This window comes from Capra hircus, chromosome 22 (assembly GCF_001704415.2).
Source record: "Capra hircus breed San Clemente chromosome 22, ASM170441v1, whole genome shotgun sequence".
Lineage (NCBI taxonomy): Eukaryota > Metazoa > Chordata > Mammalia > Artiodactyla > Bovidae > Capra > Capra hircus.
The window spans coordinates 1,409,943-1,433,870 of record NC_030829.1 but is presented as its reverse complement, the minus strand read 5'-3'; the positions used below and the strand labels follow the sequence as shown (position 1 = coordinate 1,433,870).

General features: G+C 39.5%; 1 protein-coding gene across 1 annotated transcript in view; it reads left to right on the top strand.

The window, feature by feature from the left end:
* Window positions 1-23,928, top strand: part of NEK10 (NIMA related kinase 10) — a 290,322-nt gene that overhangs the window by 216,031 nt on the left and 50,363 nt on the right. Inside the window, exon 33 of the mRNA XM_018038472.1 lies at window positions 3,071-3,191. Coding sequence (XP_017893961.1) covers window positions 3,071-3,191 — 121 coding nt within the window. The remainder of the gene's footprint in view (window positions 1-3,070; window positions 3,192-23,928) is intronic.

Sequence of the window (23,928 nt, the reverse complement as noted above, 5' to 3'; positions counted from 1 at the left end):
CAGCATTTAGATAAACACAAAATAAAACAAAATCACAATGGTAAAATGAAAAAGTTTGATTATAGTGTTGATCAAGGGATAGAAAAGTGGATTCTCTTCTGGTTAGAGTGCAAATTGATTCAGCTCCTTTAACATGTATTTGTTAAAATTGCAAATATGTGTATCAAAGGGCCCAGCTACTTAATTTCTCCTTATCTACACTAAAAGACCTCTTGCACTATGCACAGTGAGGCACACACACACACACATATTCACTGTTTGAATACATATATTCACTGCAGCATCATTTAATATCGTCATAAGTTGAAAGAAAACTAAGTCCCTATCAAGGCAGAAGTGTATGCGTGCATACAGAACAGGCAGCGGAACATGTAGTACTGTTCAATGGTGGTCATTAAAAATGAGCTATAATGTGTATTGATAAGAAATAATCTCCAAAGCAGACAGAATAAAAATTGTAAACCAGACTTATAATGTGTCACCATTTATTTAAAAAGAGGGAAAGAAAGCATGAGGTAGCACTATAGATTTTCTACAATAGTAGCTTTCAAAGTGTTTTTTGGGAAATGATCCTCAGTAAGGCACACATGTCATATCTAGACTGAGTGAACCCTTACTACATGCAGTACTCTGAAATTTTTCTATCCTGTTTTATTCCATGCCATTCCTTTCCACTTTTCAAAAGCTGGTCCTGGATCATTAAACTGATTCAGGGCTCAACCATAGTTTGGAAAATATTGCTCTGAATGTACACACTGAAGTATGTAAATAGACAGAAAAGTAACTGAAAGGCAACACGCCAAATTGGTATCAGAGGTTACCTCTGGGGAGAAGGCTGATGGATGCTGGTTCCAGGGGTTCTAGAGTCTCTTCTGTGATACTTAGGTTGTTGTACATTTGTTTGCTTATTTTATAATAGGCATCTGTAAATATACATTTTAAAATGTACTTTTTAGAGAGTAAGAAACCAAAGCTATTTTCAAAACTCAAGGAATTACTGGGATTGAGAGAGTAGTGGCCAAGGGTCTTAAAGAAAAATTATCATTACCATCTTTCTAAATTCCACATTTATGCGTTAGTATACTGTATTGGTATTTTTCTTTCTGGCTTACTTGAGGGATGGTACGGGGAGGGAGGGGGGTTCAGGATGGGGAACACGTGTATACCTGTGGTGGATTCATGTATGGCAAAACCAATACAATATTGTGAAGTAATTAACCTCCAATTAAAATAAATAAATCAATATTAAAAAAAAGAATTATTGCACTGCATATTGAGTAGTACAGAAGGCAGGCATTCTAGCTAACTATTTCTGTTTTATATCTATGGCCACAGATATAAAACATCAACTAAACTGCATAAGTTTTAGATATCAATCTAGACAAAAAAATAATTACAGGGGTGGTGTGGGGAGGGAGATGAGAGAGAGGTTCAAAAGGGAGGGGATATATGTATACCTATGGCTGATTCATGTTGAGGTTTGACAGAGAACAGCAAAATTCTGTAAAGCAATTATCCTTCAGTAAAAAATAAATTAATTAAAAATAAAACTATAAAAAAATCAAAAAATAAATATATTTAAAAAGAATAATTATTTCTGCAAAGAAACATTACTGTACAAAATATAATGTACGTATACTTGGCCATCTCTGCAGACTGAAGCAGATATGTCCAGTTCTGTTTTCTATTTCAGAACTACCTTAATTATTTCTGGTTTATCTTCACATTTTTACACTAAGGGTAATTTATTAAGCCTCATTTGAAAGGTCAAGTAACTCATGTTTACAAGAAGTTAGACAGAGTTCCTAGAGGAGGTAGATCCTTTAAATTTCAAACATTTAAATGGTATTAAATGTAGGTGAATTAGAACTAGATGATTTCTTGTGTGAATTTCTCAACGCAGTAAAAGCACCCATAGTATTTTGTTTCCTAAATATACATTTTCATATGCTAATTATAAGACAAATTGAATCTTTTAATGGGCACATTAAATTTTCTCTATAAATGTTTTGAAAATAAATTTTTAGGGTAAAATATGTAAGCCTTCTCAGAAAGCACTTATATAAGAATGATTTTTCAAAATCTTAGCTGTTGCTAAAGCAATGATTGTGTTCACATTTAATTTCATCTACTCAGGGTTTCATTGAGGTAAAAAAAAGAAGGTCTTTGGAAATTTTCTTTAAAAATGAGAATTTAGGAAGAAAAGCATTATTTTAGAAAGCATGCTACAGGTTGCAGCAAGGAAGGGAAAGAACAGGAAGATGGGAGAGAGGATAGTATACATCCACCTATCTGGTCTTTCTTCTGTTTTGGATCTGAGGTTGAGAGGAGGCAGAGGGGACCTTGTGACTAATATGGAGGTTAAGGCCTTTCCTTTAAATAGCTTTACATTCCTTGAAGTTAAGAGTGGGACTTGTGCCTATGACATGTGAATCTGGGAAAGTGGCTTATATACAATTTGGCACCAAGCTAGCCTAGGACTGTGAAAGTGATGTGGCTCTATGATGAGAACTCAGAATAAATTATGTGTCTTATTGAGACCTGAAGGGACTTGAAAATTAGAATTTGTAACAATTTTCAAACTCTTGATTATATTACAAATTATAATTTATTAGTTTTTTTGTTTGCTCTGTAAGATTGCCTATTCAGTATTTGCATTTTGGTAGTTTTAATAAAATTAGTTTTATTTGCTATAATGAATTTTAAATTTTAAAGTGTGATAGTCTCTTAACTGCACATTATCTGAAGCCTACCTTTTCAGTGGACACAGTATACAAGACACCACTGACTGCTAGTGGCAGCCTGGTGTAATTGCAAGCAATTTTCCAAGTGATAATCTTCCAGATGTTATCAATAACATCATCATGTTACTTAGGGGTCTGAGAAGTAGAAGGAGGGAATTATGCATCCAATGTCATAAAATATTGAAGTTTTATAAACTCTCTACATACTGTTTCATTAGTAGGATGAGGGCTTTTGCTTTAATTGTTATTTTTCCCCCTGAATTTTACCCCATTTTTCCATTAATACGGTGTTTGAAGGGGAAAACCAGGGTCTTCACTAACTGCAGATTTTTTTTTTTACCCACAGCATCTGCAGGAATTGCTGTGTCACAGAGGAAAGTACGTCAGATCAGTGATCCTATTCAGCAGATCCTAATCCAGCTGCACAAAGTCATCTACATCACTCAAGTAAGTGTGCCAGCTTTTTATTTCTTTTTCATCTTAAGTACAAGTTTGGTGCTAATATTGCCAAAGAACTCCTTTGAGAAACCCTTAGAATCCACTCCTGTGCATGTTCTCTGGGTTGCTACTAATATGGAATAACAAAATCTTGCAGTTTTTTTTTTTTAATGTATAAGCTATTTCCTCTTTGGTAATGATGTGTACCAGTTCCCCTAGATCATATTGAGATATGACCCTTGTTCTTGACTTAAAGCTCACTGTTGTGGATCTTAAGAGGAATGAGTATCTCTTTTAAAGATATTAGCCCTCATTTGTCCTAGGTGAGGTTAGTATAAAGTTTTGAAGCAAAAGAAGTCTTGTCTTCTCAGATGCAGGGTTTAAAGCTACTTCCACTGGCAATGATAGTTCAGAGTGAGTTGAGTTTCAAGATAGTTTTAACTGGGTCCAACAACATGTCCCTACTTGGGGTTTTAGTATTCTAATCTTTTTTTTTTTTTTTAACTTTTGCATGAGAAATTTGGTGAAATGAGCATTCAGCTGACACTGTAACTCAGCAGTCTACTCAATTAGATTCCTGTTTGATTATTAGCTATACCAGTGCTGTGATAGCAAGAAGTATATTCTGTTAGGGCTGTCATGGAATCTTTCTGGCTCTTAGACTATTATTTGAGCTGACAGTTAAAGAACCCAAGCCTGTCATTGTCTCTGTAAATGCTCCAGTACATCAGAAGGACCCACCTACCCCACCATCCTTGTGGTCTTCATACTGCCTGATAATCAAATGTAGCAGTCACCCCAGCTTCCATGCTGCTCCCTTCAGTTGGCTCTTCATCCAGACGACAGTGATGCACTGCAGCAGCACTGCATGCCATGAATCACTAGCATCTTGTGTCCTCTTGGCAAACAACCTAGCAGTGAGCTTAGTTTCAAGGGTACAATTAAACCAGTTTTCAAATACCATCTTTGTGGCTCCTCCTGGACAATCCTGGAACCAAATGTTTCACTAATAGTCTAGTCATGGAACAGAAACCACAATGATTTCAACAGGGATGGTTTCACTTAAATACTTATGTAAGAATTACTCATAATAACAGGGTATCATCTACTGAGGTGGAGAAGGCACTCTAGTATTCTTGCTTGGGAAATCCCATGGATGGAGAAGTCTGGTGGGCTACAGTCCATGGGGTCGTGAGGAGTCAGACACAACTGACGTGACTTAGCAGCAGCATCTACTGAGGAGGGGAAGAGAAATTTAAAGACTATAAGAGCAGATAAGGAAGTCACTATTTATAGGGCTAAGGAAGAGCACCCAAGAAAGGAACAAAATGAAAGAGGACACCCTATCCTGGGCTGAGGTTCAGACCTCACTGGAAAAACCAGAGAAATGTTCTGAGGTTCTGTGCTTTGGATCTGCTGGAAAGCAGCATGTAAGGACAACATGCTAGGAACTGCCCTCCGTGGGACCAGGTGAGGTACCAGAGGTAGGTTCTGCTCCATGGAACTCTTCAGAAAGCTGGTTGCAGGGTTGGTGCCACTGAATCTGGTTGAGGGTTAGCACCACTTGAAGTTCCCTTCCCCGCTGACCATTCAGTGCTGCCGAACTAAGGTAAGGCAGGAGAATCACTGGAACCAGAAAGACAGGCTTCATCCTCCACTAGTGCCCTCTTCTGATAGATCTGAACATCCAGCCAGCTGACAAGGGACATATGTTTCAGTATCACAAACAGGGTAGTGAAGGTGGATTTGGAACTGAGAGTAAACAAACTGACAACTGGCACAGTTAGCCGGGGGGCTGGATACGGGACTCCCTTATTTGGAACCTGCCAATCTCCAGCTTCTCACTGGTCCTCCTTTGACTTCTGCCCATCCTGGGAGTAGCCTGGCTCTTATCTATCATGTTTGAATTGTCTTTTATGGGTTTTTTTTTGTTTGTTCATTTTAAAACTAAATCTGGTATTCTTTCCAGTTACCCTGAGGGCCAGCCTTCTGAGACTGAAGAGTCTACCTTTTTCTCCATTTTCTGCTGCCAACCTTTCCCTTATGCAACCCCAAAAAACTGTCTACCTGATTGAATGAAAGTAGGTGAAAGGGCACAAGGACATATGATGGGGAAAGAAAATTGGTTAATAAGTCAAAATATAGTCTGACATATCTCTATTGAGTAAAGGTATTATATTCAAAAACACATTTCCATTTAAATAATGATATAAATATGTGGGAAAGTATTTTTAACTGTAGTGTTATGGAAATAACTTCAAATAGCTTCTTGCTTACCTTAACAATTAACTACCAAATTGAGATAAAATATCCTTTGAAATTTAATTTACATATGCCTGTCGATCATTTTTATATATTAATAATAAAAAACTTTTTAAACTTTTTTAAAGTTTAAACTTTAAAGTTTAAAAAGTTTTTTATTATTAATATATAAAAATGATCAAGACAGGACAACTTGGAAGAAATGGACAAATTCTTAGAAAAGTACAACTTTCCAAAACTGAACCAGGAAGAAATAGATAATCTTAACAGACCCATCATACAAGCACTGAAATTGAAACTGTAATCAGAAGTCTTCCAGCAACAAAAGCCCAGGTCCAGAATTCAGCTGAATTCTACCAAAACTTTAGAGAAGAGCTAAAATCTATCCTACTCAAACTCTTCCAGAAAATTGCAGAGGAAGGTAAACTTTCAAACTCACTCTATGAGGCCATCATCACCCTAATAACAAAACCTGACAAAGATGCCACAAAAAAAGAAAACTACAGGCCAATATCAGTGATGAATATAGATGCAAAAATCCTTAACAAAATTCTAGCAATCAGAATCCAACAATACATTAAAAAGATCATACATAGTACAGTGACCAAGTGGGCTTTATCTCAGGGATGCAAGGGTTCTTCAATATCTGCAAATCAATCAGTGTAATACACCAGATTAACAAATGGAAAAATAAAAGCCATATGATTATCTCAATAGATGCAGAGAAAGTCTTTGACAAAATTCAACATCCACTTATGATAGAAACCCTCCAGAAAGCAGGAATAGAAGGAACATACCACAACATAATAAAAGCTATATATGACAAACCCACAGCAAACATTATCCTCAATGGTGAAAAATTGAAAGCATTTCCCCTAAAGTCAGGAACAAGACAAGGGTGCCCACGTTCACCACTACTATTCAACATAGTTTTGGAAGTTTTGGCCACAGCAATCAGAGCAGAAAAAGAAAGAAAAGAATCCAAATTGGAAAAGAAGAAGTAATAATCTCGTTTGCAGATGACATGATCCTCTACATAGAAAACCCTGAAGACTCCACCAGAAAATTACTAGAGCTAATCAATGAATATAGTAAAGTTGCAGGATATAAAATCAACACACAGAAATCCCTTGCATTCCTATACAATAATAATGAGAAAATAGAAAGAGAAATTAAGGAAACAGTTCCATTCACCATTGCAATGAAAAGAATAAAATACTTAGGAATATCTAGCTAAAGAAACAAAAGTCATATATATATGTGTGTGTATATATATAAACTATAAAACACTGGTGAAAGAAATCAAAGAGAACACTAATAGATGGAGAAGTATACCATGTTCATGGATCAGAAGAATCAATGTAGTGAAAATGAGTGTACTACCGAAAGCAATCTATAGATTCAATGCCATCCCTATCAAGCTACCAACGGTATTTTTCACTGAGCTAGAACAAATAATTTCACAATTTGTTTGGAAATACATAAAACCTTGAATAGCCAAAGCAATCTTGAGGAAGAAGAATGGAACTGGAGGAATCAACCTGCCTGACTTTGGGCTCTACTACAAAGCCACAGTCATCAAGACAGTATGGTACTGGCACAAAGACAGAAATATAGATTAGTAGAACAAAATAGAAGCCCAGAGATAAACCCACGCACCTATGGACACCTTATCTTTGACAAAGGAGACAAGAATATACAATGGAGAAAAGACAATCTCTTTAACAAGTGGTGCTGGGAAAACTGGTCGACCACTTGTAAAAGACTGAAACTAGAACACTTTCTAACACCATACACAAAAATAAACTCAAAGTGGATTAAAGATCTAAACATAAGACCAGAAACTATAAAACTCCTAGAGGAGAACATAGGCAAAACACTCTCTGACATAAATCACAGCAGGATCCTCTATGACCCATCTCCCAGAATATTGGAAATAAAAGCAAAAATAAGCAAATGGGACCTAATCAAACTTAAAAGCTCCTGTACAACAAAAGAAACTATAAGCAAGGTGAAAAGACAGCCTTCAGATTAGGAGAAAATAATAGCAAATGAAGCAACTGACAAATAATTAATCTCAAAAGTATGCAAGCAACTCCTGCAGCTCAATTCCAGAAAAATAAACAACCCAATCAAAAAATAGGCCAAAGACCTAAACAGACATTTCTCCAAAGAAGACATACGGATGGCTAATGAACACATGAAAAAATGTTCAACATCACTCATTATCAGAGAAATGCAATCAAAACCGCAGTGAGGTACCATTTCACGCCAGTCAGAATGGCTGTGATCCAAAAGTCTACAAGCAATAAATGCTGGAGAGGGTGTGGAGAAAAGGGAACCCTCTTACACTGTTGGTGGGAATGCAAACTAGTATAGCCACTATGGAGAACAGTGTGGAGATTCCTTTAAAAACTGGAAATAGAACTGCCATACGACCCAGCAATCCCACTGCTAGGCATACACACCGAGGAAACCAGAATTGAAAGAGACACGTGTACCCCAATGTTCATCGCAACACTGTTTACAATAGCCAGGACATGGAAGCAACCTAGATGTCCATCAACAGATGAAGGGATAAGAAAGCTGTGGTACATATACACAAATGAGTATTACTCTGCCATTAAAAAGAATACATTTGAATCAGTGCTAATGAGGTGGATGAAACTGGAACCTCTTATTCAGAGTGAAGTAAGCCAGAAAGAAAAACAGTAATACAGTATACTAATGCATATATATGGAATCTAGAAAGATGGTAATGATAACCCTGTATGCGAGACAGCAAAAGAGACACAGATGTATAGAACAGTCTTTTGGACTCTGTGGGAGAGGGCAAGGGTGGGATGATTTGGGAGAATGGCACTGAAACATGTATAATATCATGTGAAATGAATTGCCAGTTCAGGTTCGATGCATCATACAGGATGCTCGGGGCTGGTGCACTGGGATGACCCAGAGGGATGGTATGGGGAGGAAAGTAGGAGAGGGGTTCAGGATGGTGAATACTTGTACACCCATGGCGGATTCAAGTTGATGTATGGCAAAACCAATAGAATATTGTAAAGTAAAAAAATAATAAATAAATCAAATTTCATGTTTAAATAAGTAAATAAATGGATATATTTTATTTCTTTCTGGATTCCAAGGTATTTTAAAGCAAGAATGAAACAATTATTAACACCTAATTAATATGCTCTTATACTGCCAGCATAATAAATTATTTCATATTTTTGGCAAAATGGCATTCCTTGCTGCAAATTCAGATATAACCATGGTGATTGTAAAAATGTTTTTCCAGAATACTTTAAAGTTTATGACTTTGTACATAGTAAGGAATGATTCCTCTTTGGGAAACTAAATTACAGTGCTCATTAAACTTAATGCCTTTCAAATAAAGGAGATAAATATAAGGCTAAACATTACACTCACATATTCACCAAAGTTTGAAGACCAGGATCAGTTTTTTCTCTCTGGTAATTGCAAAGGAAAACTTCTGAAAGTAAAACTGAATTGACAAAGCAAACAAAAAACCCTTCTTGTTCATGTATTTATGTACTAGGCTCTCAAACTCTCATAGACTTATGCTGTGATAGCACCCTGAATTTCAGAGCCAGGTCCCTTCTGACAACCAACAAGTGACTTTAAATGGGAAACTGCATACTTTTGACTTGTGGTGACCTTTCCTACTCAATTTCCATGGAGACAAATCTGTGGAAACAGTCTAAAAGCAGCTATTTTAAGAGACACAATGTTAGAATCCTTATCCTGCCTCCAGTGATTTTTCATCTGTTTTCGTCAAAAATGAGATAGTAATCTTAAGACCAGTGAGCTGAGAATGGAATCAGTGGTTCACTTCCATTGCTGTAAACCAAAATTGATCTTTAAGCAATTAAGGTGACTGAAATACATATGTTAGCAGGAGTCTTCATGTGTTATTGCTTAGGTAGAAACTTTGCAGCCAATGTAAGATTTGGATTTAACTCTATAGTTAAAATTTGATTGTTGTGTTAAATAAATGCTTTGAAAATCAGCATATTGCAACTTTAAAAAAATGGAACATCTGTCTCCTAGAGAGTAGACTGTTAGTTTGGTTGGAGCTCCTTTAGATTGTCATCTTAGCAACAATACTTGTTGCCAGAAGAACATAGAGATGTGGTCAGAAATAGCAATGAGCTGTCCTCAGATGAAAAGTGCAGGACTAAAAAAGGAGAGACATTACTTTGCTGACTAAGGTCTGTCTAGTCAAGGCTATGGTTTTTTTCTGGTGGTCATGTATGGATGTGAGAGTTGGACTGTGAAGAAGGCTGAGCACCGAAGAATTGATGCGTTTGAACTGTGGTGTTGGAGAAGACTCTTGAGAGTCCCTTGGACTGCAAGGAGATCCAACCAGTCCATTCTGAAGGAGATCAGCCCTGGGATTTCTTTGGAAGGAATGATGCTAAAGCTGAAACTCCAGTACTTTGGCCACCTCATGCGAAGAGTTGACTCATTGGAAAAGACTCTGATGCTTGGAGAGATTGGGGGCAGGAGGAGAAGGGGACGACCCAGGATGAGATGGCTGGATGGCATCACTGACTCGATGGACATGAGTCTGAGTGAACTCCGGGAGATGGTGATGGACAGGGAGGCCTGGCGTGCTGCGATTCATGGGGTTGCAAAGAGTTGGACATGACTGAGCGACTAAACTGAACTGAACTGAACTGTCATACTGTTTTTTCCAGCAGTGGTGATGGATGAAGTTAGATCCATCTGTACCCTCTCATCTGGATTTTTTGGTTCCTAGGGGCAAGGATGACAGATTAGATAGAATTTATGGCAATCTGTGTTTCTCAAGTGGACTCAGGTTTTCAGGGTTTGTAAACTTTTAAGGCAAATAGATGGGGAAAAAATGGAAACTGTGACAGGCTTTATTTTGGGGTCCAGAATCACTGTGGATGAGACTGCAGCCATGAAATTACAAGATGCTTGCTCCCTGAAACAAAAGCTATGACAAACCTGGACAGTGTATTAAAAAGCAGAGACATAAGTTTGCCAACAAAAGCCAACATAGTCAAAGCTATGGTTTTTCCAGTAGTCAGGTACAGATGTGAGAGTTGATGCTTTCAAAGTGTAGTGCAAGAGAAGACTCTTGAAAGTCCCTTGGACAGCAAGGAGATCAAAACAGTCAATCCAAAAGGAAATGAACTCTGAATATTCATTGGAAGGACTGATGCTGAAGCTGAAACTCGAATAATTTGGCCACCTGATGCAAAGAGCCAACTCATTGGAAAAGACCCAGGTGCTGGAAAGATTGAGGGCAAGAAGAGAAGGGGGCAACAGAAGATAAGATGGTTGGATGGTATCATCGACTCAATGAACATGAATTTGAGCAAGCTCTGGGAGATACTGAAAGACAAGGAAGCCCAGATAGTGCTTCAGTCCATGCAGTCACAAAGAGTCAGACATGACTGAGCGACTGAACAAAAAGAGAATTTTACATTCTGTGTATTTATTTTGATGAGATGTTGAACAGTTTAGTATTTAGTGAAATCTCCTTTTAAACAGTAATATGTCAAATCACTTTTTTTCAATAGAAAAGATACTATTTGAGTCACTATCAAAACAGAAAGGTTGTTGTTGAGCCATGAAAGATGACAGGATTCTTGCCTCTGGAGGAGAGGAATTCAATCCAGGGTCAGTGACGAGGCTTGATCACTCAGAGCTTTTGTGTAATAAAGTTTTCAGTTGAGTTCAGTTCAGTCACTTAGTCGTGTCCGACTTTTTGCGACCCCATGAATGGCAGCAAACCAGGCCTCCCTGTCCATAACCAACTCCCGGAGTTCACTCAGACTCACGCCCATCGAGTGAGAGATGCCATCCAGCCATCTCATCCTCTGTTATCCCCTTCTCCTCCTGTCCGCAATCCCTTCCAGCATCAGGGTCTTTTCCAATGAGTCAACTCTTCACATGAGGTGGCCAAAGTACTGGAGTTTCAGCTTTAGCATCATTCCTTCCAAAGAAATCCCGGGGTTGATCTCCTTCAGAATGGACTGGTTGGATCTCCGTGCAGTCCAAGGGACTCTCAGGAGTCTTCTCCAACACCACAGTTCAAAAGCATCAATTCTTCAGCGCTCAGCTTTCTTCACAGTCCAACTTTCACATCCATACATGACCATTGGAAAAACCATAGCCTTGACCAGACGGACCTTAGTCGGCAAAGTAATGTCTCTGCTTTTCAATATGCTATCTAGGTTGGTCATAACTGTTCTTCCAAGGAGTAAGTGTCTTTTTTTTTTTTCTATTTTTTTAAAAATTTTTTATTTATTATTATTTTTTTTTAATTTTAAAATCTTTAATTCTTACATGCGTTCCCAAACATGAACCCCCCTCCCACCTCCCTCCCCATAACATCTCTCTGGGTCATCCCCATGCACCAGCTCCAAGCATGCTGTATTCTGCATCAGACATAGACTGGCGATTCAATTCTTACATGATAGTATACATGTTAGAATGTCATTCTCCCAAATCATCCCACCCTCTCCCTCTCCCTCTGAGTCCAAAAGTCCATTATACACATCTGTGTCTCTTTCCCTGTCTTGCATACAGGGTCGTCATTGCCATCTTCCTAAATTCCATATATATGTGTTAGTATACTGTATTGGTGTTTTTCTTTCTGGCTTACTTCACTCTGTATAATTGGCTCCAGTTTCATCCATTTCATCAGAACTGATTCAAATGAATTCTTTTTAACGGCTGAGTAATACTCCATTGTGTATATGTACCACAGCTTTCTTATCCATTCATCTGCTGATGGACATCTAGGTTGTTTCCATGTCCTAGCTATTATAAACAGTGCTGCGATGAACATTGGGGTACATGTGTCTCTTTCAGTTCTGGTTTCCTCGGTGTGTATGCCCAGCAGTGGGATTGCTGGGTCATAAGGTAGTTCTATTTGCAATTTTTAAAGGAATCTCCACACTGTTCTCCATAGTGGCTGTACTAGTTTGCATTCCCACCAACAGTGTAGGAGGGTTCCCTTTTCTCCACACCCTCTCCAGCATTTATTGCTTTCAGATTTTTGGATCGCAGCCATTCTGACTGGTGTGAAGTGGTACCTCATTGTGGTTTTGATTTGCATTTCTCTAATAATGAGTGATGTTGAGCATCTTTTCATGTGTTTGTTAGCCATCCGTATGTCTTCTTTGGAGAAATGTCTACTTAGTTCTTTGGCCCATTTTTTGATTGGGTTGTTTATTTTTCTGGAATTGAACTGCAGAAGTTGTTTGTATATTTTTGAGATTAGTTGTTTGTCAGTTGCTTCATTTGCTATTATTTTCTCCCATTCAGAAGGCTGTCTTTTCACCTTGCTTATAGTTTCCTTTGTTGTGCAGAAGCTTTTAATTTTAATTAGATCCCATTTGTTTATTTTTGCTTTTATTTCCAGAATTCTGGCAGGTGGATCATAGAGGATCCTGCTGTGATTTATGTCTGAGAGTGTTTTGCCTATGTTCTCCTCTAGGAGTTTTATAGTTTCTGGTCTTACATTTAGATCTTTAATCCATTTTGAGTTTATTTTTGTGTGGGGTGTTAGAAAGTGATCTAGTTTCATTCTTTTACAAGTGGTTGACCAGTTTTCCCAGCACCACTTGTTAAAGAGATTGTCTTTAACTCCATTGTATATTCTTGCCTCCTTTGTCAAAGATAAGGTGTCCATATGTGTGTGGATTTATCTCTGGGCTTTCTATTTTGTTCCATTGATCTATATGTCTGTCTTTGTGCCAGTACCATACTGTCTTGATGACTGTGGCTTTGTAGTAGAGCCTGAAGTCAGGCAAGTTGATTCCTCCAGTTCCATTCTTCTTTCTCAAGATTGCTTTGGCTATTCGAGGTTTTTTGTATTTCCATACAAATCTTGAAATTATTTGTTCTAGTTCTGTGAAAAATGTTGCTGGTAGCTTGATAGGGATTGCATTGAATTTGTAAATTGCTTTGGGTAGTATACTCATTTTCACTATATTGATTCTTCCGATCCATGAACATGGTATATTTCTCCATCTATTAATGTCCTCTTTGATTTCTTTCATCAGTGTTTTATAGCTTTCTATATATAGGTCTTTAGTTTCTTTAGGTAGATATATTCCTAAGTATTTTATTCTTTTCGTTGCAATGGTGAATGGAATTGTTTCCTTAATTTCTTTTCCTACTTTCTCATTATTCATGTATAGGAATGCAAGGGATTTCTGTGTGTTGATTTTATATCCTGCAACTTTACTATATTCATTGATGAGCTCTAGTAATTTTCTGGTGGAGTCTTTAGGGTTTTCCATGTAGAGGATCATGTCATCTGCAAACAGTGAGAGTTTTACTTCTTCTTTTCCAATTTGGATTCCTTTTATTTCTTTTTCTGCTCTAATTGCTGTGGCCAAAACTTCCAGAACTATGTTGAATAGTAGCGGTGAAAGTGGACACCCTTGTCTTGTTCCTGACTTTAGCGGAAATGCTTTCAATTTTTCACCATTGAGGATAATGTTTGCTGTGGGTTTGTCATAGATAGCTTTTATTATGTTGAGGTATGTTCCTTCTATTCCTGCTTTCTGGAGAGTTTTTATCATAAATGGATGTTGAATTTTGTCAAAGGCCTTCTCTGCTTCTATTGAGATAATCATATGGTTTTTATTTTTCAGTTTGTTAATGTGGTGAATTACATTGATTGATTTGTGGATATTGAAGAATCCTTGCATCCCTGGGATAAAGCCCACTTGGTCATGGTGTATGATCTTTTTAATGTGTTGTTGGATTCTGATTGCTAGAATTTTGTTGAGGATTTTTACATCTATGTTCATCAGTGATATTGGCCTTAGTTTTCCTTTTTTGTGACATCTTTGTCAGGTTTTGGTATTAGGGTGATGGTGGCCTCATAGAATGAGTTTGGAAGTTTACCTTCTTCTGCAATTTTCTGGAGGAGTTTGAGGAGGATAGGTGTTAGCTCTTCTCTAAATTTTTGGTAGAATTCAGCTGTGAAGCCATCTGGACCTGGGCTTTTGTTTGCTGGACGATTTCTGATTACAGTTTCAATTTCCGTGCTTGTGATGGGTCTGTTAAGATTTTCTATTTCTTCCTGGTTCAGTTTTGGAAAATTGTACTTTTCTAAGAATTTGTCCATTTCTTCCACGTTGTCCATTTTATTGGCATACAATTGCTGATAGTAGTCTCTTATGATCCTTTGTATTTCTGTGTTGTCTGTTGTGATCTCTCCATTTTCATTTCTAATTTTATTGATTTGATTTTTCTCTCTTTGCTTCTTGATGAGTCTGGCTAATGGTTTGTCAATTTTATTTATTCTTTCAAAGAACCAGCTTTTGGCTTTGTTGATTTTTGCTATGGTCTCTTTTGTTTCTTTTGCATTTATTTCTGCCCTAATTTTTAAGATTTCTTTCCTTCTACTAACTCTGGCGTTCTCCAATTCTTCCTTTTCTAGTTGCTTTAGGTGTAGAGTTAGGTTATTTAGTTGACTTTTTTCTTGTTTCTTGAGGTGTGCCTGGATTGCTATGAACCTTCCCCTTAGCACTGCTTTTACACTGTCCCACAGGTTTTGGGTTGTTGTGTTTTCATTTTCATTAGTTTCTATGCATATTTTGATTTCTTTTTTGATTTCTTCTGTGATTTGTTGGTTATTCAGAAGTGTGTTGTTCAACGTCCATATGTTGAAATTTTTAATAGTTTTTCTCCTGTAATTGAGATCTAATCTTAATGCATTATGGTCAGAAAAGATGCTTGGAATGATTTCGATTTTTTTGAATTTATCAAGTTTAGATTTATGGCCCAGGATGTGATCTATCCTGGAGAAGGTTCCATGAGCACTTGAAAAAAAGGTGAAATTCATTGTTTTGGGGTGAAATGTCCTATAGATATCAATTAGGTCTAACTGATCTAATGTATCATTTAAAGTTTGCGTTTCTTTGTTAATTTTCTGTTTAGTTGATCTGTCCATAGGTGTGAGTGGGGTATTAAAGTCTCCCACTATTATTGTGTTATTGTTGATTTCCCCTTTCATACTTGTTAGCATTTCTCTTACATATTGCGGTGCTCCTATATTGGGTGCATATATATTTATAATTGTTATATCTTCTTCTTGGATTGTTCCTTTGATCATTATGTAGTGGCCTTCTTTGTCTCTTTTCACAGCCTTTGTTTTAAAGTCTATTTTATCAGATATGAGTATTGCCACTCCTGCTTTCTTTTGGTCTCTGTTTGCGTGGTATATCTTTTTCCAGTCCTTCACTTTCAGTCTGTATGTGTCCCTTGTTTTGAGGTGGGTCTCTTGTAAGCAGCATATAGAGGGGTCTTGTTTTTGTATCCATTCGGCCAGTCTTTGTCTTGTGGTTGGGGCGTTCAACCCATTTACGTTTAAGGTGATTATTGATAAGTATGATCCCGTTACCATTTACTTTATTGTTTTGGGTTCGGGTTTATACACCCTTTTCATGTTTCCTGTCTAGAGGATATCCTTTAGAATTTGTTGGAGAGCTGGTTTGGTGGTGCTGAATTCTCTCAGCTTTTGCTTGTCTGTAAAGCTTTTGATTTCTCCTTCGTATTTGAATGAGATCCTTGCTGGATACAGTAATCTGGGCTGTAGGTTATTGTCTTTCATCACTTTAAGTATGTCTTGCCATTCCCTCCTGGCCTGAAGAGTTTCTATTGAAAGATCAGCTGTTATCCTTATGGGAATCCCCTTGTGTGTTATTTGTTGTTTTTCCCTTGCTGTTTTTAATATTTGTTCTTTGTGTTTGATCTTTGTTAATTTGATTAATATGGGTCTTGGGGGTGTTTCGCCTTGGGTTTATCCTATTTGGAACTCTCTGTGTTTCTTGGACTTGGGTGATTATTTCCTTCCCCATTTTAGGGAAGTTTTCAACTATTATCTCCTCAAGGATTTTCTCATGATCTTTCTTTCTGTCTTCTTCTTCTGGGACTCCTATAATTCGAATGTTGGAGCGTTTCATATTGTCCTGGAGGTCTCTGAGATTGTCCTCGTTTCTTTTAATTCGTTTTTCTTGTTTCCTCTCTGATTCAGTTATTTCTACCATTCTATCTTCTATTTCACTAATCCTATCTTCTGCCTCCGTTATTCTACTATTTGTTGCCTCCAGAGTGTTTCTGATCTCATTTATTGTGTTATTCATTATATTTTGACTCTTTTTTATTTCTTCTAGGTCCTTGTTAAACCTTTCTTGCATCTTCTCAATCCTTGTCTCTAGGCTATTTATCTGTGTTTCCATTTTAATTTCAAGATTTTGGATCATTTTCACTATCAATATTCGGAATTCCTTCTCCCGGTAGATTCCCTACTTCTTCCTCTTTTGTTTGGTTTGGTGGGCAACTCTCCTGTTCCTTTATCTGCTGAGTATTCCTCTGTCTCTTCATCTTGGTTATATTGCTGCGTTTGGGGTGGCCTTTTTATACTCTGGTAATTTGTGGAGTTCTCTTTATTATGGAGCTTCCTCACTTTGGGTGGGGTTCTATCAGTGGCTTGTCAAGGTTTCCTGGTTAGGGAGGCTTGTGTTGGAGTTTTGGTGGGTGGAGCTGGGTTTCTTCTCTCTGGAGTGCAGTGGAGTGACCCGTAATGGGTTATGAGACATCAAAAGTTTTGGGATAAATTTGAGCTGCCTGTATATTGAAGCTCAGGGGAGTGTTCCTGTGTTGCTGGAGAATTTGCGTGGTATGTCTTGTTTTGGAACTTGTTGGCCCTTGGGTGGAGCTTGGTTTCGGTGTAGGTATGAAGGCATTTGATGAGCTCCTATTGCTTAATGTTCCCTGAATTCAAGATTTCTCTAATGTTTTCAGGCTTTGGATTTAAGCTTCCTGCTTCTGGTTTTCAGTTTTATTTTTACAGTAGCCTCTAGACTTCTCCATCTATACAGCACCGATGATAAAACATCTAGGTTAGAGATGAAAAGTTTCTCCACATTGAGGGACACTCAGAGAGGTTCACTGAGTTACAAGGAGACGAGAAGATGGAGGGGGTAGTTAGAGGTAACTGGAATGAGATGCAGTGAGATCAAGAGAGGAGAGAGCAAGCTAGTCAGTAGTCACTTCCTTATGTGCGCTCTATAGTCTGGACCACTCAGAGGTATTTACAGAGTTATACGGGGAAGAGGAGAGGGAGGAAGTAGACAGAGGTGACCAGGAGGATAAGAGAGAGGAATGAGTAGGAGAGAGACAAATCCTGCCAGTAACCAGTTCCTTAGGTGTTCTCTACTGTCTGGAACACACAGAGATTCACAGAGTTGGATGGAGAAGAGATGGGGGAGAAAAGAGACAGAGGCCACCTGGTGGAGAAAAAAGAGAGTCCAGAGGAGGAGAGAGTGGTCAAGCCAGTAATCTCGCTCTCAGGTAAACTTGGGTAGTGAAGTTTAGGTTTTTAAATGTACAAAATTGACAACAAAAACCTAAGAGCAAAGATTAAAAATCTAGAGTAGAGGTTGGATTTTCAAAGATACAATATTAAAGAAAAGCAGAAGGAAAAAGGAAGAAAGAAAAAAAATTATTAAAAAACAAACAAACAAACAAAAGAAAAAAAAACAACACACCAACAACCATCCAAAGAGTATATATGGTGTTTGCCTTAAAAAAAAAAAAAAAGTAATAATAGGTTATAGAAATAAAAATTAGAGGAGAAATAGAAGACTTAACAATTAAAAAAAAGCTAGTAAAAAAAAGAAACAAAAAAGCAAAAAGAAAAAAAAAAGGAATGATTTTAAAAATATTAAAAATATATCTAGCCCTTCTCTGATGTTATGGGCCTTGTGGGCTCACTTCCAAGGTGGTTCCCTCTGTTTAACTTCTTCTGTTTGCTTGTTTTTTAGGCTCACTAGTTCAGTCACGCTGTGGGGAGGGGGGATGCTGCAAACAAACAGCACTGTCGTGTGCACACCGCATCTCAGCCCCACTTGACCTGTCCTTTCTCGCGGCGCACAAACCGCTCCGGCTCTTCGATGCTCAGCCGGGAACCGTCTGGGGCCAGGCCCTAGGCTACGTGCACTTCCCCGGTCCAAGCCGCTCAGGTTCGGCGCTCAGGCAGCCCTCAGAGGCACAGATTCAGCTGGGACTGCGCTTTGTGCCCTTCCCAGGTCCGAGTAGCTCAGGAGTTTGGCGAGCGCGATCGCCGCGGCTTGTTACCTTTTCTGCCGCTGCCGCTCAGCTCTCTGGGTGGACTGCTGGTGCACCCCGTGAGGCAGATTGTGACTGTCCAGCACCCCCCAGAAGTCTTAGCAAAGGAGCCTGCTTGCAGTTAGGTAAGTGAAGTCTCTCCGGGTCTGCAATTGCCCCTTTCCAGTCCTTACGGCTCTGGCTGCCTGTCCCCGGCGGGGGATGGTCTGCAGCCGGCTTTTTCCGCTCCTTCCTTTGTTCTGTGCTCGGTCCTGTCGGTGTCTTATGTTTGAGATTTTCGCGTGGTAGCTATCCCACAGTCTGGTTTGCTAGCCCAAGTTAGATTGTTCTGGTTGCGCGTGGGGCGTTCCTGCCCGATTCTTACAAAGCTCTGCAGCCCGCGCCTCCCGCGCGTCCCTGCCCTGCCCCCACTTCCCAGTGGCGGATGCAGGCGTCTGTGCTGCTTTTCCGCTGGGGGAATTACTGTTGGGCTTGTAATCTGTTGGTTTTAATTATTTATCTATTTTTCCTTCCTGTTATGTTGCCCTCTGTGTTTCCAAGGCTCGCCACAGACTCAGCAGGGAGAGTGTTTCCTGGTGTTTGGAAACCTCTCTTCTTAAAATTCCCTTCCCGGGACGGGCTTCCCTTCCTGGGACGGAGCTCCCTCCCCACCTCCTTTGTCTCCTTTTTCGTCTTTTATATTTTTCCCTACCTGTTTTTGAAGACAATGGTCTGCTTTTCTGGTTGCCTGATGTCCTCTGCCAGCCTATAGAAGTTGTTTTGTGGAGTTTGCTCGGCGTTGAAATGTTCTTTTGAGGAATTTGTGAGGGAGAAAGTGATCTTCCCGTCCTATTCCTCCGCCATCTTTCCCTCGCCTAAGTGTCTTTTAATTTCATGGCTGCAGTCACCATCTGCAGTGATTTTGGAGCCCCAAAATATAAAGTCTGACACTGTTTCTACTGTTTCCCCATCTATTTCCCTTGAAGTGATGGGACCGGATGCCATGATCTTCACTTTCTGAATGTTGAGCTTTAAGCCAGCTTTTTCACTCTCCACTTTCACTTTCATCAAGGGGCTTTTTAGCTCCTCTTCACTTTCTGCCATAAGGGTGGTGTTATCTGCATATCTGAGGTTATTGTTATTTCTCCTGGCAATCTTGATTCCAGCTTGTGTTTCTTCCAGTCCAGTGTTTCTCATGATGTACTCTGCATACAAGTTAAATAAGCAGGGTGACAATATACAGCCCTTATGTACTCCTTTTCCTATTTGGAACCAGTCTGTTGTTCCATGTCCAGTTCTAACTGTTGCTTCCTGACCTGCATACAGATTTCTCAAGAGGCAGGTCAGGTGGTCTGGTATTCCCGTCTCTTTCAGAATTTTCCACAGTTTATTCTGATGCGCACTGTCAAAGGCTTTGGCATAGTCAATAAACCAGAAATAGATATTTTTCTGGAACTCTCTTGCTATTTCCATGATCCAGCAGATGTTGGCAATCTTATCTCTGGTTTCTCTGCCTTTTTTAGAGCCAGCTTGAACATCAGGAAGTTCACGGTTCACGTATTGCTGAAGCCTGGCTTGGAGAATTTTGAGCATTACTTTACTAGCATGTGAGATGAATGCAAGTGTACAGTAGTTTGAGCATTCTTTGGCATTGACTTTCTTTGCGATTGGAATGAAAAGTGACCTTTTCCAGTCTTGTGGCCACTGCTGAGTTTTCCAAATTTGCTGGCATATTGAGTGCAGCACTTTCCAGCATCATATTCTAGGATTTGAAATAGCTCCACTGGAATTCCATCACCTCCACTAGCTTTGTTCGTAGTGATGCTTTTGAAGGCCCACTTGACTTCACATTCCAGGATGTCTGGCTCTAGATGAGTGATCACAGCATCTTGATTATCCGGGTCATGAAGATCTTTTTTGTACAGTTCTTCTGCGTATTCTTGCCACCTCTTCTTAATATCTTCTGCTTTTGTTAGGTCCATACCATTTCTGTCCTTTATTGAGCCCATCTTTGCATGAAATAATCCCTTGGTATCTCTGATTTTCTTGAAGAGATCGCTACCGTTTCCCATTCTGTTCTTTTCCTCTATTTCTTTGCATTGATCGCTGAAGAAGGCTTTCTTATCTCTTCTTGCTATTCTCTGGAACTCTGCATTCAGATGCTTATATCTTTCCTTTTCTCCTTTGCTTTTTGCCTCTCTTCTTTTCACAGCTATTAGTAAGGCCTCCCCAGACAGCCATTTTACTTTTTTGCATTTCTTTTCCATGGGGATGGTCTTGATCCCTATCTCCTGTACAATGTCACGAACCTCATTCCATAGTTCATCAGGCACTCTATCTATCAGATCTAGGCCCTTAAAACTATTTCTCACTTCCACTGTTTAATCAGAAGGGATTTGATTTAGGTCATACCTGAATGATCTAGCGGTTTTCCCTACTTTGTTCAATTTAAGTCTGAATTTGGTAATAAGGAGTTCATGATCTGAGCCACAGTCAGCTCCTGGTCTTGTTTTTGTTGACTGCATACAGCTTCTCCATCTTTGGCTGCAAAGAATATACTCAATCTGATTTTGGTGTTGACCATCTGGTGATGTCCATGTGTAGAGTCTTCTCTTGTGTTGTTGGAAGAGGGTGTTTGCTATGACCAGTGCATTTGCTTGGCAAAACTCTATTAGTCTTTGCCCTGCTTCATTCCGCATTCCAAGGCCAAATTTGCCTGTTACTGCAGGTGTTTCTTGACTTCCTACTTTTGCATTCCAGTCCCCTATAATGGAAAGGACATCTTTTTTGGATGTTACTTCTAAAAGGTCTTGTAGGTCTTCATAGAACCATTCAACTTCAGCTTCTTCAGCATTACTGGGTTGGGGTGTAGACTTGGATAATTGTGATATTGAATGGTTTGCCTTGGAAACAAATATAGATCATTCTGTCATTTTTGAGATTGCATCCAAGTACTGCATTTTGGACTCTTTTGTTGACCATGATGGCTACTCCATTTCTTCTGAGGGATTCCTGCCCACAGTAGTAGATATAATGGTCATCTGAGTTAAATTCACCCATTCCAGTCCATTTTAGTTCGCTGATTCCTAGATTGTCAACGTTCAGTCTTGCCATCTGTTGTTTGACCACTTCCAATTTGCCTTGATTCATGGACCTGACGTTCCAGGTTCCTATGCATATTGCTGTTTACAGCATTGGACCTTGCTTCTATCAGCAGTCACATCCACAGCTGGGTATTGTTTTTACTTTGGCTCCATCCCTTCAGTCTTTCTGGAGTTATTTCTCCACTGATCTCCAGTAGCATATTGGGCACCTACTGACCTGGGGAGTTCCTCTTTCAGTATCCTATCATTTTGCCTTTCATACTGTTCATGGGGTTCTCAAGGCAAGAATACTGAAGTGGTTTGCCATTTCCTTCTCCAGTGGACCACATTCTGTCAGGCCTCTCCACCATGACCCACCTGTCTTGGGTTGCCCTGTGGGCTTGGCTTAGTTTCATTGAGTTAGACAAGGCTGTGGTCCTAGTATGATTAGATTGACTTGTTTTCTGTGAGTATGGTTTCAGTGTGTCTGCCCTCTGATGCCCTCTTGCAACACCTACCATATCACTTGGGTTTCTCTTACATTGGGCTTGAGGTATCTCTTCACGGCTGCTCCAGCAAAGCACAGCCCCTGCTCCTTACTTTGGATGAGGGGTATCTCCTCACCACCGCCCTTCCTGACCTTCAACGTGGGATAGCTCCTCTAGGCCCTCCTGTGCCCACGTAGTCACTGATCCTCGAAAGTGGGGTCGCTCTTGGCCATGGGATGGCTCCTCCCGGCCGCTGCCCCTGGCCTTGAACGTGGGGTGGCTCCTCTTGGCCATCGCCCCTGACCTCAGATGCGGGGTGGCTCCTCCCAGCTGCTGCCCCTGACCTTGGACACAGGGTAGCTCCTCTCGGCCGTTCCTGCGCCGTCGCAGCCTGGCATTCTCGGCTACTGCCTCTGATCTCGGACTTGGGGTAACTTCTCTTGGCTGCTGCCCTTCGGGCATGGGGTCCTCCCAGCTTCTGCCCCTGACCTCGGAAGTGGGGTAGCTCCTCTCAGCCACGCTTAGTGCGCCGGTCGCAGCTGCCTGTGCTTAGTGCGCTGGTTGCAGCCACCTGCGCTTAGTGCACTGGTCACAGCCAAGAGATAGAGAAAGCTTCTGACATAGACATCAGAAGGGGGCAGAAAGAGTGTCCCCCTTCTAGTCTTTAGCCAGATGTTTTCTATCTGTTAGAAAGTTATTAATCAGTTAAGAGAGACACCTCAAGGCTGATGGAGTTTCACTAGGCCCCTCTCCCACAATATGCATTTTTGAGATAGGATGGCATGAGGTGTGTCATCCCCCAGCCATGAAACAATTGATATGAATACTGGTTTGTTGAGTTATTATCAGCCCATTTTGAGAAAACAAAAAAAGGTTAGTCTTAGGTTGAAGCATTTTGAAGAAAGGCAAATTCCAAAGCAAATACATAATACATTAACATATCTTAAGAAAAACATTTCCATAAGAAAAATGCATTGGTTAGCTCAAGATTTAAGAAAAGTTAAATTCAGGTGGAACCAGGTGTCATCATGGCAACATGGAATTTTAAGAGAAAAAAATCTGACACTTGCAGCCTATTTCCTCCATTTGGAGGCCCCTGGCCTTCCTGCCTGTTACCTTCTCATTCCCCTCTTTTTTTTTTTTAGGAGAATTATGTTCATTCCATAACTACTTCCTACTGTTGAGGGGTGTCATCCATAAATTGTTGAGGCAACATATTTTTCTAACCCTCGTATTGAGGGTCTCTGATCCAGGTGCCCCAAGTAGTAGTTGGAGGAAGCTGCCACAGTCGCAGGAGTTTAAGCAACCATTTGTAACTTAAAGCCTTCAAATGACTAGAAACAAATCCAGCTACAGTTATGGATGCAGGGAGCAAACAGCAAAAACAGAACAATCAGAATTATTGCAATTACTATAGTTTTCCACCATGAGGAACTAGTTAATGTCTCCCATAGTGAGGCAATTGAGGCTTCAGGAGTATCCATAGCCTGAATCATCTTGTTTATGTGTTTAGTAAAGTGAGTAACACTAGTGCTCATATCAAGTATATATGTACAACACTGGGTATGAATAATGGCACAAGTTCCTCTTTGTGGAGCTGTCAGAATATCTAAGACCAATCTGTTTTGTAAAACCACCTTTCTAATTTGTATTTGTTCAGCATTAAGAGCTGAAATAGCATTTTTGAGAATCTTGTAAAGCTGTTGGGTAAAGTTAGAGCATCCACTCGTAGCATAACATCTGTAGTTCCCAGAGAGGGAACAAATACTGTAGCCAAATAATCAT